Source organism: Equus asinus, chromosome 5 (genome assembly GCF_041296235.1).
Source record: "Equus asinus isolate D_3611 breed Donkey chromosome 5, EquAss-T2T_v2, whole genome shotgun sequence".
In the NCBI taxonomy this organism is placed as follows: Eukaryota; Metazoa; Chordata; class Mammalia; order Perissodactyla; family Equidae; genus Equus; species Equus asinus.
The window spans coordinates 47633559-47648938 of record NC_091794.1 but is presented as its reverse complement, the minus strand read 5'-3'; the positions used below and the strand labels follow the sequence as shown (position 1 = coordinate 47648938).

General features: G+C 40.0%; 1 protein-coding gene across 5 annotated transcripts in view; it reads left to right on the top strand.

The window, feature by feature from the left end:
- FNDC3B (fibronectin type III domain containing 3B) overlaps nucleotides 1–14491 on the top strand; it is a 330867-nt gene extending 316376 nt beyond the window's left edge. For all 5 annotated transcript variants that reach the window (XM_014866810.3, XM_014866812.3, XM_070509439.1 and 2 more), the window contains 3 exons: nucleotides 18–184; nucleotides 3074–3201; nucleotides 12885–14491. In XM_014866810.3, coding sequence (XP_014722296.2) covers nucleotides 18–184; nucleotides 3074–3201; nucleotides 12885–13196 — 607 coding nt within the window. In that variant the 3' untranslated portion in view covers nucleotides 13197–14491. The remainder of the gene's footprint in view (nucleotides 1–17; nucleotides 185–3073; nucleotides 3202–12884) is intronic.
- Nucleotides 14492–15380: the final 889 nt, after the last annotated feature.

The following is a 15380-nucleotide window of genomic DNA, read 5'->3' as shown; positions in this document are numbered from 1 at the left end:
TCTGCTCCCTCCTCTAGGTTTATTTCCATCTACAGAGGACCCAGCCACACCTACAAGGTCCAGAGACTGACAGAATTCACGTGTTACTCCTTCAGAATCCAGGCAGCGAGCGAGGCTGGGGAGGGACCCTTCTCGGAAACCTACACCTTCAGCACAACCAAGAGTGTCCCCCCAGCCATCAAAGGTTTGTAGACAGTGTGTCCTGGCACGGTCTCCCCTGAGAGGGAGGAAATGTTGAGACTCAGAGTAAGAGGCTCAATTCTGACCTTGAATAAATATACTCTTCTAGTATTTCTCATTTCGGCAAGAAAGAATTAAAAGAACTTTCTGGAACAGAAGGTTGGGCAATGGATTTTTTAGGGGAATGAGAGGCTTTACAGGAGAGGGCCTACCGATAACGTCTTCTCTCAAGTATGAATGAATGATTGTTACAAATAATTTAATAGTGAGATTGTCTCATCCCTACAGGGGATAGATGGACAAAGAAAAGAAACAGACCTGAGCGACAGACTTGGGGTTAGAAATGCGGGTGAATTGCTGGTGTTGTAGCACTTACGACCGTTCACCACGGAAGCTTTGAGAATCTCCCTTCCCAGAAACAGCCAGGAGCGGAGGTTGGCATTCACCTTTGGATGGTGTTGGTGCCTAGAGGTTAGAGACTGATGGAGGCAACCTCAGCAGCGTCCTCCCCCCGCCCACAGCTCTCACTGTGCAGAGATGCCTTCGGAAAGCTGCGGCAGTGACTGTTCTCATCTCCCTGAGTGTTTGTCTCGGGGTTTGTGAGTGACTAGTTTATTCCCTGCCCACTTCATGGGATCGGGGGTGAGCCAAAGCCGCTCCACCCAGGCTCTCCCTCCACCGGGTCTGCTGAGCCTTCATCTCCTGTCTCCAGCCTCAGAGTTATGCCTTCTGCACAGCTGACTTGCAAGGCAGGGCAGACAGCAACAGAGTGAGGCTGGCTCAGCCCTTCCCACCCAGCATTGGGCCCAGGCCCAGCCCCTCACGGGCTCCTGAGCCTGCACCCCTTCCCTCCCTTATAGTGTGATTCTTGTGAAGGTCCCTGTCTTTGGGGGGGGTGGGCAGCACTGGGGGTTTATCCAGCTGCTGCCCAAAATGACCCTGAGGCTGACAGATAGCAAGCAGCCCACCTGAATGGATTCTACATGGGCAAAAGGGAGAGTTTGCTCCATTATTTGGGTGGCTGGGCAGGTGAGCACAAGCTGTAAAAAAAAAAGTCTTGTCTGCGTGTAGCCCCAGGAGCAAGGCCATTTGACTCACTGCTTCTGCATGGAGGAGCCTCATCAGCTACTGCTAGGGCCTAGCGTCCATTACGGGAGGGGAAGGGGCCTCAGGACTGGGTCAGGGATTCTGTGAAGGGTTCCCGCAGCTCCTTCCAGGGTGCTGTGTGGGAACTACCTCCCCCTGCTGCCCTGCCCCTCAGCAGTCCACAAACTCTGGCAGTTGCTTCTTCATGTGACGAGGAAGGTGCTATGAATGGACGTACACGTGAAGGCCTCGCCGGGTCCGCTGGGCAGTGAGTGCCCCGCCCTGTGGTACAGCTTCGCCTTTCAGCTGTGACGGGAGATTCCTGAATACACTGTGGCCTGTGGGTTTGTTGTGACAAGGAAGGTTTGCCCCATTTACCAACTGACAAACTTCAAGGGTCTTTCTGGCACCGACTTTGCCTCTTGAAGTGACTTGGTGGAGATTCCTTTTGTGGAAAATAAACCCCTGAATTGATAGCGCTTGCATTTCATGTCCATGTGCTTCAGAAGGACAGTTTCTCCCTGCTGCCCGGGATCAGGTTTCCTTCCTTTTACTCGTGGACTTGGGAAATTGTCGTCTTAGCTGGAAGACCGTTTAGTTTTGTAAGATTGCTTATTTAGTCTTTCCATAAGTTGCTTGGAGTTTGGACCAACTAATTCCAACTTTTTTTTTTTAAGAAAATGTTGATTTTCCTGAATTAGTGTTGTACAGATTTGCAAATAGAAACAACCGCCTCTAAAGAATTAATTTCGTGTAATTAGAAATTAAAGAATAAGGGGGTTCAGAGAGAGGAGGTACACATTCTAGTTACAAAATAGAATGTCAGATACTGAGCTAAGCTGCAGAAATATACCATAAGCACTGAGAAAATAATTTAAAATCTTAGCGCATTTTAAGTGCTGTACTACAGACTAAGATAATTTAGCTTTAAGCCAGAATGATGAGTCCATTAGGTGAAAAATAAACTAAAAAATATAAATTTAAGGTAACAAAATTTTTAAAGGCTTGCACTGCTGCCCATTTTCTGGGACTTATCTCAGATGTCACTTGTTCCTCAGACCTTCCTTAGACTCACACACACGTGACTTTCCCTCCTTGAAACTCCCTAACGTCTTGTTTGTACCTCATTTAATCTGCCTTACATTATGTTTCTTTTTGTATGTGTCTCATACCTTGCTCTCTCCTTCTCTCAACTAGATCTTAATTTCCTTGAAAGCAAGGTTTGTCATCCCTATTTTTGCGTTTCCCCAGGTAGTTAGCACAGGGCCTACTCATAGAAGGTGCTCAGTAGCCATTGAAAAAATAAAAATGCGGGGGCTGGCCCGGTGGCCGAGTGGTTAAGTTCGCGCGCTCCGCTGCAGGCGGCCCAGTGTTTCGTTAGTTCAAATCCTGGGCGCGGACATGGCACTGCTCATCAGACCACGCTGAGGCAGCGTCCCACATGCCACAACTAGAAGAACCCACAACGAAGAATACACAACTATGTACCGGGGGGCTTTGGGGAGAAAAAGGAAAAAATAAAATCTTAAAATAAATAAAAAAAAAAAAAAAAAAAAAATGTGATCTAGGCCAGGCAGTTATTAATAGGATAACGAGCAAAGAAGTTTTCACCAATGACTTGCTGATCGTGGAGTATCTTCTCTGTGTAGGAGTGCCCCGCTGATCTTATAGGAAGCTGGGCAAATAAATGCCCCTCTCAGGGCGGCACAGCGCTCTCATTCTCACACTCTCTCGAATAGTACTGAAATATTGATTGTTAATATGATACTTTGAATTCTGAGCTGGGATGTGTGGATTTATATTTCAGCACCTCGAGTAACACAGTTGGAAGGAAATTCATGTGAAATTTTATGGGAGACGGTACCACCCATGAAAGGCGACCCTGTCAGCTACATCCTGCAGGTATTGGTTGGCAGAGAGTCTGAGTACAAACAGGTAAGAACCAGTGTGCACGGACCCGTGCAGCTCACCAGAGTAGTGCTGGCTCTTTGCCTCTGCCTGTTTCTGCGAATGATTCATTGACCAGTGAGCTACATTGTTCTTAAAATCAGTCGTAGAAACCACCTAACATATACCCGTTACCTAGTTCTTTAGGGTATATAAGCCCTAGTTTACATTTTATTTTGTATGTGGTGGTATTCACCTTATATTTTTAGTTCTCAAGCATCATCGTGCCTTGTAAAGAGTTTTAAATTCTGTATTTGTATTTGATATTGGGAGTGTTGCTTATAAATATCAAGTCTGTGTGTAATTGCAAACTAGAAGGTCAGTGGTTTTACTATAGACAGGTAGTACTCTCAACCTCAGTACCGAAGGCAGTGTCCTGTCTGCCGTTTTGATAGAAGTTATAATGGAAGGATAAGAAGTACAGCCTATCAGCTCTTGAGGCCTGTGATTCAGAAGCTCTCAGTCACTGCTTGTCACCCTTCCGTGTGTATGGGAATCACCTGGGATGTGTTAAGATCCAGATTCTGATTCAGTAGGTGCAGGGTGAGGGTCAAGCTCACAGGTGATGCTGATGTCGCTCGTCTGTGGACCCTAATTTGAGTAGGAAGACTATTACAGATCACTTGATAAACCCACACAAGAGACAATGTCATTGGAATACAGCCAGATAAAGAATTTGGTTTTATCATTTGTCACATTCCTTTTTGATCCTTAATTCTTCCAAAGACACATGTTATTGGTCACTGACTATTAAAGATTCAGATACCCTGTAGTTTTCTGTAATGTTCCCAGGAATCTAATAACTATTTATGTGAAATCAAGCTATAATACCATTACTCTCTTAGGAAAGCTAAGACCCATTTCTTACCATCACTTTTAATAGGGGCGTGCATTTATATCGAATTCAGAAAGTTGATAAATGCCACCTGTCTTCTTAAACATTAGCATAATTCGTGAAGACTGTTCAGCTCTTGAGGCTTCAGATACACAAAGCAAGTAGAAAATAATTTGATTCAGAGTTTTTGTTAAATTGCTGGTTGATGTTTCTTACATAATAATAAAAAATACTTGCAAATAAAAATGTAAAATGAATCAGAAAATGTTGGTACATTTCACTGTATTTGGTTATTATGAAGTGTCAGATAAAAGAATGAATTACTTTAAGCACATTTTGCAAAAACTGTATTTTAACTATGACATCCACGAGTATTGATTAACATTAATGGATTTTGTCACCAAAGTTTCCGTCATTCCTCTTAAATAAGAGCAAAAACACTATCATTTCCTTTCGCTTTCCAATCTCATTCTATACAGTATATCTCATTTCAGAGTGAATAATCTTACATGTGGAATTGTTTCAGCTTACCAGAAAGATATGGTTGGTTTTGGGGTCTCAGCTGAAATAGAGAGCAGAGGATTTTCCCCACTAGATTTAGTCATCTTTAACACCGGTTTGTCTTGTTCAAAGCAATGTAAAAATCATTAAAAGATGAAATGCTACAAAATTCCCCGAAGTGTCATTTGACACTTAACAACAGTTCATTTCCCAACAGTACGGTCATTTGCACACTCGTCATTGTATTTTAAAAACCCTTTATTCCACGTACCATACTTTTCCACCAATTCTTGGAGAAATTTTGTGCTTCTCAAAGCACAAGGATTACTGTTTTACATTGAAGAAGCAGCATTATTTGGTCACTATCTATACATGTCAAGCATTTCTAAAATGTAGGTAAATTCATCCAGGAGTGTAGATTTTATTGGCAGATCGGCTGTTTTGAATCGGCTGTTTGTTTAATGTTAAATATTTAGACCCATGGACATATAAATACTAATTATATGCTTCAGAATATATTTCTTATTGTGAAGTTACAAACAAGAGTTTCTTGTTGAAAATAGGTGAAAACACAGTAGGACAGGGCAGGCTCAGCAGATAGGGATTAGCCTTCTTCACATAACCCTGTGTTTCCTACATTTACCAAGAAATGATTAAGGCAGATAGTCGTCCAGGAAAAGCCACATCGAGTAAGGGACAATTCGTACTGAGTTTTTTTGCTTCTCCCTATTCAATACACATTAACTTAAACATGATGTTTTGAGTACTTCATTCACTTGTTCTGGACACGAGATAGGGCATGAAACCTACTTATATTATGTGTGCAGAGTGATGGTTAAAATAATTATAGTGCAGAGATAACAGGCTTTGAATTCATAGAGACAAAGCAAAAGAAAATGAGAGGTAAGCATTGCTGAGATACACCACGGCACAACTGTAGGCTCTTAGGGAGCGCTGTGTACCCCTCAGTTACAGCACGAATCAGACAGGATGCACTAGTGTACGGGCTTCTGTGAGTCATCTTTACTTTCCCAGGACTGGCCTGTAGTCAGGCACTCCATAAATGATTCTTGCATGCATGAAAGGGGCAGTTTCAAAAGGACAGGGTTATTTATACTTGCAATGTGGGGTGTTAGAAGTGATGTTTGTAACTTCGGTAAAAAAAAATCACCCGTTATAGGAGGGTGTCCTGCTCCCCAAACTTATTTTTACAGGCAACATATGGCGAGGGCCAAAGCCTTTTCTGATGTTCTACTTGAACATTGACTTTAACTTGGCCTTGGTTCTAGCTAATCAGGTTTTCTTATTCAGCTATCGTGATGTGAGGCAAGCAACTGGTTTTAATTGTGAAATAACCTCTTAAAGTATTAAATCCTCAGCTACAATTTTACTCTACCTTAGAATGCATGTGTGTATTGATTTGGCTTTTCTGTCCTGTAACCAACATTCCAAGCATAGCCTTTCTTCAAGAAGCTTGAATCTCCTTTTCAAACAGTATTAATTGTAAAGCATTCTTGAAAAGAATGAAAACTGTGTATATATGCAGGTGACTGATTTTTTTTTTTTTTGCACAAGATGTAACATAGGCAGTTTAGTACCTATGTAAGAATGTAAAGCAAAATGATTCATATTTATATACCTCTTCAGATAGCAATAATTTTTACAAAAAATATTTAAGCTTTGGAGATGAGAAAAGGGTAACAAACTCTAAGAAATTGTTACCTGTTAGGAATCAAAATTTGTGACAAATCGTTAATATTCTTGGTGCTCAGATTTGTTGCGTTAACAGATGCATCTGTTGGAAGCATCTGAAAATGTATGAAACTTTAATTTGATGGCATCTGTGTTTAAGTATATTTTTATTTTGTCTCATATTTTAGAATATAGTATTGGGACATGTATTGATTCTTCAGAGTATCACGTAAGGCCCTGTGAGGAAAGGTGTTCTCTTAACAGAACTATCTTAAAGTCTTGGAGCCTGTGTATTTTTTTAATGGGTTTTAATTCCATTCTCTAATACAGAAAATAAACAGTGAGACTATGACTGTCTCATTGAACCATTTTTTATTTTTGCATGAATAAAGGGTCATATCCAAAACAAAATAAGAATAGGTCAAGATGGAGATATTTAAAAGCCTCTTTTCTTTTACTGATTCTTAATTTTTTAGGTTTATAGGTCCCTTTAAGTATCTGATGAAGACCATGATCCCTTACACCAGAAAAATGCTCATGCATGCATCCATTTAAAATTTCATATTCAGAAACAAATTTATATTCAGTTTCATGGAGTCTAGGTATAGGACCCTGGATGTGTTGAGAAACTCCTAGGTGCTTTGCACTGTGAGGGGTGCCTGGCGTGTGACAGAACAGCATGATCAGTGCTCTCAGAGCTTGTAGGCCCCTTGCGGTGAAAACAGCATGCCTCCAAGAAGCAGTTCAGTAACAGCACCCTTGCCTCCTCTTCAGCTCAGGTACAGCGATGTCTGCCCACATGGCACCCTCTACAGAGGAGGCCTGCAGGTTAGCAGATTCCCTCTTGAGCTTGGGGGGCAAGGGGGCGAGTCTGCCTCCCATAGTCTTGTGGTGCTGGAGGAATTAATTCACCTCCCTGAGCCTTAGCCAGCTTGTTGTAGAAGTTGGGATGCTGATCCTCTAACTCGGGGTGACTGAGCGTCAGACGCGGTCCGTCATGAGAGGTGCTCTGTAAATAGCAATGCTGTGCGCTTAGGTCTCCCTTTTCAGTTCTTGGGAGAGGGCTGACATCCATAAAGAGATGCAGCCCCGATACAAGCTGCCAGCCGTCTTCCCCAAAAGGCTCTCTCTCTAAGGATTTCAGCTATAGGGCATGGTATTCTGAATTAAGGGTCACGGATTCTTCATTTCAGTTATCTGGGTAGTCCTTTAAATCCTCCCATTTGGAAAAAACATGTCAAATTACTTTAAAATATATTGTACATCAAATCAAGAACAGAAATAGTCTTTGTAAAAATAACATTGCTTATATTGCTTATTGAGATATTATGATTGGTTGCTTCAATAAAGAAAATCTTAGATGGAGCTATGCCATTTAAATTGGGTTGAGGCAGGAGGAAAAGCCCATAATGGTGCCCCTGTCAAAATGAATGAGAACAAAGGGAGATGAGGCCCAGCCTGCTGCCCTGCCGTAAGAGCCGCTGGTCCCAGGACAAGTGACTTGGGTGCAGGAGCAGCTGTGTCGCAGGCCTGATGACCTTGTGACCTTGTGATCCATGGCTGTGACTATTTACATGAAAACAAATTAGTTCTCTCAAACCTCAGGAACCAGAGTCCTCATGAAATGAAGGATTGGATTTGTTTTACTTTTTCCTTAGCTCACAATCCAAAAGTAATAAGCATTGTTGACTATTTCTAAAATATATTAGAAGCTCCATATTTTCTATCAATACACCGAAAACAAGTTCATCGTTGTTAATGATTCCATTTTTTTACAACAATGGTGGCGCCTGTACTAAACTTTGTCCCTTGTCTCTCTGGTTTGCATGTGTGTTCTAATAATATTCATGTTTACTTGTTTCTGGTAATTATCCTCTTTCAGCAGTGTGGTTTGGGAATATCTACTCGAGAACATTCACTGAGCATCTACTTGGTTCAAACCATTGTGCCGGTTGCCATGGAGACATGGAGATAATAGAACACAGTCCCACACTCAATATGTTTATCATAAATACATATTTTTTTAAATAATGTTAACATTGTGTTGACAATGCTCATAAGACAAGGGAGCTGTTCCAATTAAAACAACAAGAATGGCTAAAAGAAAAACAGATTTACAAATTAAAGCCTAGCCTTTGATTGGGCTTCTCGTCAAGGAAGTTCCCTTCAATTAGATACTCATTTTTCCTCACAAAGCTTTTTGCCTAATGATACTAGAAAAGTAGCATTCCTTTGCTTCGTAATTCATTCAGAGATCTTCACTCCAAGGAGTTAGAGTTGAGAAGTGCTATCAAAAGTAATGGGTCAAGGGGCTGGCCCCGTGGCCGAGTGGTTAAGTTCGCGTGCTCCGCTGCAGGCGGCCCAGTGTTTCGTTGGTTCGAATCCTGGGCGCAGACATGGCACTGCTCATCAAAGCATGCTGAGGTGGCGTCCCACATGCCACAACTAGAAGGACCCACAACGAAGAATATACAACTATGTACCGGGGGGCTTTGGGGAGAAAAAGGGAAAAAATGAAATCTTTAAAAGAAAAAAAAAAATAATGGGTCAAGTCTATATTCAAGATTCCATGAATTTGGGTTCCTGGGAAATTAAATATGCTTGTGGGCCAACTTTCTTAGAAGGATCTAGCCATACAAATTCTGGAAATGATAGAAATCATTTAAATAGCTATAAGTGAACATTTATATCCACTTTCCAAAGGTCTCTAAAACGTCTTTGGGGATAGCTTATTAAGTGGTTTTCTGCAACCAGGTCACTGTTTGATGGCAGCAATTAAGAGGCCACAATCATGAAAATGCTGCCCAAGTCTTTGCTTGGCACATACTGGGTGGAGGGACTGCTTTTCATACACCGTAAAGGAAAGCAGTGCTTTCCTCCTAGGGCAGCTGGAACGAGGGCAGGTTTATCTGGGATGAGTTTACTGGAAATACCAGGAAGACAGTGGGGCTCTCTGGGAAGACAAAGTCAGAGGCCAGGAGAACTGGACCTGGTGTCACACTGCAGTCATTAGATGGGGACTGCAGTGGAGGGCTGCTGGTGGTGGCATCACTATCTACCAAAGAGGATGGAACACACAGAGGAGCCTAGGGGTTTGAGTTTCAAGGGGTCTCAGCTGGCGTCCACCACTCTCCTTATTTGCTGTGAGATCTTAAGAAAGTAACAGCCTCTCTGAACCTCCGCTTCTTCATCTCTAAAATGGAAGTAATACTAACCTGACAGAGTAATCAGGAGGATTAAATTTGATAAATTTGACTCATCTCCAGCATATTCTTCTCAAAATATTTTTCACATACAAGTTGCTCATTTAATCCTCAGTCTCCCTTGGAGTTGGGCTAGGTGCTGTTACTGTCCCCGTGTTAAAAATGAGAAAACTAAGGCTCAAAGCTGTTACCTGCCCAAGTTCACAAACCTAGAAGGTGGCAGAGCAAAGACTTAGACGTGGGATCCTGATTCCAGTTCCTGTGCTTGAGAAGAGTCGGCCTGGGGCCTCCCAGTGGCCAAGTCAGACCAGACCAGTTCCCCAGAGTTGCCCAGAGGAAAGGAAGAGCTCCAACCGCTACAATGTTTCATTTTTGTTAAGTGTAAACAAATATTTCAAGAGGTGTGGCCTCCAAAAGAATCCATAAAAGAGGCGTAGCAGGAAACCTTGTAGCGAAGGCTTACATGGCAGCTTTTCTCCAACTCAATAAACATGCCAATGTTAACTTATCACCACCATAGAGTCAGAACGGACTGTGTACCTGGGATGTGCAGATGGGGAAACCAAAGCTCAGAGGGCAGGTGTGGAGGGGCCTGCTTTATCAAACTGGTATATGGTCCCATAGATTACAAATCATTTCCTCTGTGAATGGTCCCAACAGTTCCCAAGAAAATACTTGTGTCAGAAAATACCAACTTGAACATTTAAATGTAAGAAGTTAAATCTAAATTAAGAAAATAAAGAACATTCACAATTAAAACATCTCTTTAAAGGAAAAAAATGTACACCATTGTTTTCCTGCAATCATCCACATGTTGGGAAATAATTCATAGACAGTTCCATTGTGGTGTAGTCTGAACTCTTGAATAGTTGGTGGTGTGTGGTTGGGGTGATCACTATGACAAGTTCATCTTAAAATATCAGTTTAACTCATCATTGGAAGCAGCAGTGAGAAAAGAGTGGTTGCTCAGGACTGCAGGGGTTTCTCATAGCTCTTTCAGTCTTAGTTGTTTCAGCCCTGTTCTGTCTGTACCCTCAGTTGCTAAGGCTCATGCCACAATTTTTAAACAGGGTAACTCACCAGGAGGACCATGCTTAAAATCTTACAAAAGGAATAGCAAAAGCAATGATGAATCTGGGAAAGTATGAGAAACACACAGAATTGGTTTTCTGGGGCTTAGTCACTAAACAAAAGTACAATAAATAAGACACTTAGGTCTACTTATAAAGTCTGAAAATGAGGGAGGAAAAGTCTTAAGAAAAAGACTATCAGGTGAACATTGGAATTCTGGTCCCTTATTTAAACTATGAGATCTTTTTGTTGTGGTTCAATTTGTCCATGACTAAATGTGTGGCTAGTACACTTGTGTTCACTGGCGGAATGTCCTATGTCTTGGTAGAATTTTATACACTAGGCCTTATAAACACTAAACATTTGTAGGGTCTCATTCTCTCTCAATAGCTGGCGAGTATTTCAGGCAAAGTTGAGATTGTTGGAAATATTCTTTATTTTTTAGGGAATTTGTATTAATGCACAAAATTGACAGGTTTACTAAAGTAGCCTGTTGCTAGGTTGAAAATGCCCATACATATTATTTTTTAATTGCTGTGTTTTAAGAATATATTTGGAGTTGTTTTTAAGTTCTAAATAGTATAATAATAATAGCTAACTTTTATTGTGCAGTTACTATGTACCAGGCATGTTTTAAGTACTTCCCAGATGCTAACTTGGTGCCACTCATATAGAAAGCGTTCGGTTAATTTGATTTTCTCATTTAATTACTCATCAGGCAGATGTCTTATTGACTTGGTTGAGTTCCAGCTCATTTTTTTCTTATCTCTGTTCATTGATTCTAATATAAGCCATGAATTTTTACATAATTTTGATCTGATTGTCTTTTCCTCTAAGTTTTTCGAGGGTCAGCATCACTTTGATAAAAGAACCATGTGAGGCCTCCCTCCCTCATCCTCCCTGAGAGACTCAGGAGTGATAATCTCTAAGCAAACTGGTAGAGTTCAAGTCCCTGTAACTAACAATAAGCCTCGTGGCAATTATATTAAAGTTAACAAAGGGAAAGAAAACATCTCACATCCTTAATGGCAAGACACAGGTTGGTCAGACAGGGAGGAAACACTTAAGACATATTATTGAATTATTTAAATGTTAATTTGTGATAAATTGGACTTCATCAAAAATATTTCTCAAGAAAACAATGAGGCAAGCCACGAAAACTGGGAGAAAATATTCACAACACATATTTGACAAAGGATTCATACCAGATTTTATGAAGAGTCCCTATAAATTAATGAGAGCAAATAAGTTAAAAATAGGCAAAAAGACTTGAACATGCTCTTCACAAAAGAAGGTATATGACTGGCCAGTAATAAGCACATGAAAAGGTGGAAAACATCATTTGTCATCAGAGAAATACAAATGAGGTGGCATTATCACCCATGAGAATGGCTAAAACAAAAATGACTGACAGTGACAAATGTTGGTGAGGTTGTGGAGCAAGTGGAACTTTTATACTTTGCTGGCTGGAGTGCAAAGTGATATAATCACTTGGGGAAACTGTTTCTCATGAAGTTAAATATAGACTTTCCTTGTGACCTAGCACTTCTGGGTATTTGCCCAAGAAAAATTAAAACTTAAGTCCTCAAAGATTTGTGCAAAAATGTCCATAGCAGTCTTATTATATGAAAAGTCCAAACTGGAAACAAGGCAAATGTCCATCAAAAAGAGAATGGATAAATTGAGTCATGAGCATACGATGGAACACCACAATGAAAGGAGCTACTTGTGAAGCAGTCACATGGATGAATCTCCTAGGCACAGAGAGTGCATACTGTTTGACTCCATTTATATGAACTTCCAGAACGGGCCAAACTAATTACAAGATGAGAAGTCAGATAGTGTGTACCTCTTAGGGATGGAGGTGAGATATCTTGATGGGGTAGTGTTAACACGGTGTATCCGATAATTGTCAATCATCCAAATGAAACTTGGCATTTTATTGTTTGTGCAAGTAATTATTTTTAATAGTTTCAAATTAAAAAATGTTAATTTGTTCTTTGGACCAAGATCATAGAGCCCTTTGTAAGAATTAAGTCATTTTCTGATTTATAGTCTAAATTATTACTAAAATGTAGCTAGATGCATCCTTATTACTTATCAGTTGCAATTCTAGTCAGTGCCTTATCTCCTCTCAACATCAGACTTCCTGAATTTTGTATTGTGTTTTATTCAGAGTGGGTTGGAATACTTTTTTTTTAATAGTTGAACCACAGATTGGGAGAAATTGGTGGTGGTTCTTGTTGTTGTTATGGAGTTCATTTAAACCAAGCCATGTCCACCAGGCCTCCGATGTTTGTATGATCATCACATTAGAGACCACAGTGATGTTATAAATTAATTGACCAGGACTTTTCCTTTTCTTGAAGGTGTACAAGGGAGAAGAAGCCACATTCCAAATCTCAGGCCTCCAGACCAACACAGACTACAGGTTCCGCGTGTGTGCGTGTCGGCGCTGTTTAGACACCTCTCAGGAGCTAAGCGGAGCTTTCAGCCCCTCTGCGGCTTTTGTATTACAACGAAGCGAGGTCATGCTTCCAGGGGACATGGGGAGCTTAGATGATCCCAAAATGAAGAGCATGATGCCTACTGATGAACAGTTTGCAGCCCTCATTGTGGTTGGCTTTGCAACTTTGTCCATTTTCTTTGCCTTTATATTACAGTACTTCTTAATGAAGTAAACCCCACAAAACTAGAGGTATGAATTTAATTAATGCTACACTTTTTAATACACACATTTATTCAGATACTCCCCTTTTTAAGCCCTTTTGTTCTTTGATTTATATACTTCTCTTGTTTTACAGATTTAGCTAGGAAAAAAATATCAGTGTTTTGGTGCACCTTTTTGAAATGCAAAACTAGGAAGAGATTAAACTGGATTTTTTTAAAAAAAAAAAAGAAAAAAAGCAAACCAGATACCAAAAGCTAGCATTCTTATGTTTTCTTTTAAATTTTCAGATTTGCCTTTATTCTGTTTTCACTGATGTCTTTTGTAAGCCTTTGATTTTTTTTTTTTCCCGGTTACAGTTTAGTAATTTATATTCACCAGTCACTTCTTACGTCTTGATCATCTATATCTGTGAACGTGAAGCACAGCGTGTGTAGGTATAGGGCTAGGATTTCAGTGTTGTCGGAGTCTTACCACACAGCAACGACGTCAACATGCGGAAGATGTGTTCACTCAGATAAGGCTGCCCTAAACAAGCATTTTGTCACTCAGTTATTTAACTGTGTTTAGCTCATTTAAATCAAAATGTGTACTTTAATCTAAAATATTTTAATAATCTGTATTTCTTATGATTTTAACACTATGAGCTGCCTGTCTAAGAAATCAAGTAACCAAAATGCACCTATAAATTATGGAGCATTGTAGATTTTACCACGTCGATTCATAGCAGTAACTTTAAGAGGGCATTGTGCAATAGTTAGTTGTTTCCTTGTTCAGCTACTTTAAAAGCTGCTTTAACTTGTTTGTTTGTCTTTGTATATAACTACTTCTAATCACTAGAGTTATTATATTCTGTTATGTTTGACCGGAATTATATGACGAGAACTGGTGACAGTTTAGTGCCTCTGCCCATTGTCCACGATCTACACTAATTGTGAGCAATCTTCTTATACATCAGCTCATTGTTTTTGAAAGATTTGCCTTTAGGCTGTTCTTCGAGGTATCAGTGAAGTGATTGAATTTCAATACCTTAATTCAGTGCCCATAATATTAATCTAACAGCGGATGAAAATTGATAAAACCCAAAAGAGAGTCATCTAAATATGTGGTTCTATTTTTGTGGGGTTGACCTGGCCACGTGTGGAGAGGGAATGGTATTTGGTGGGAAGCACAGGGTGTTTGGGGGTCAAGGAGCCTAGATTCTCTCCCTGGATCTGTCACTAACTTGCTGCGTGACCTGAACACGTCACTTTACCTCTCTGTGCCTCAGTTTTCCCATGCATTAAAAATAAAATAAAATAAATGAAATGGGGATTCTAATGTTTGTAAGTGCTTTGAGATCCTTGATCAACAGGTGCTATTGGAGTGCAAAGTGTTACTCTTGCATGTTTATTTTGAGTCATGAGATAATCAATTTTAACCCAAAGTCATTGGATTATTTATATGAAGTCCATAATGTTCGAGTACCTCAGGGACATTTAAGAGTTGGAGGTGCAAATATATTCCAAAAGGGTGCAACAGACACAGTGTATCCCCCTGCTTCTGTTTTTGTATATTTTTGCTACTTGGTTTTTCTTGATCATAGCTATTTTGTGCTTGGTCTATGTTGTCTTAAGATGCAGTATCCTGTACTAGCTTATAATATTCCCATACCAAAGTCATGGGGAAACCAACATTATTTTGTTTTTGGTTTATTTATACTATATTCTGCATACAGTACTTTAAATGCCAATTACAGTGCAATCTTTATTTATTGTAAAATTTTTTAAATGTACTTATGTACTAATTTTCCCTTGTAGCATGTTATTTTTTTGTGTTTTATACTTTTGTAATTTTAGGTCAGTCTTGTTTCTTGGCAACATCTGTAGTATTATCAATCTTCTGACATTTTCTTGTGTTTTCAAAGATAAGAGCATCTAGTGCATTAAATGCCAAAAAAAAAAAAATCCATTAGCGGTGATTGAAACGTTTACATGTACCCAAAAAACCATAATCATCTCTTGAAAGAAAGTGCTAAGATCAATGAATTATTCTGTGTGCCTATTTTGATGTAGTAAGTACTAGAGGCTTCTGTATTTTGTTGTTGACTATAATAATTAGTTTCGATAGCCTTGCAAACTGATGGCATCAAGGTAAATATATTTTTGCCAAAGTTCTGGCCTTCCAAAACTCGTCCCTTATTTAAGTGTGTGTTATG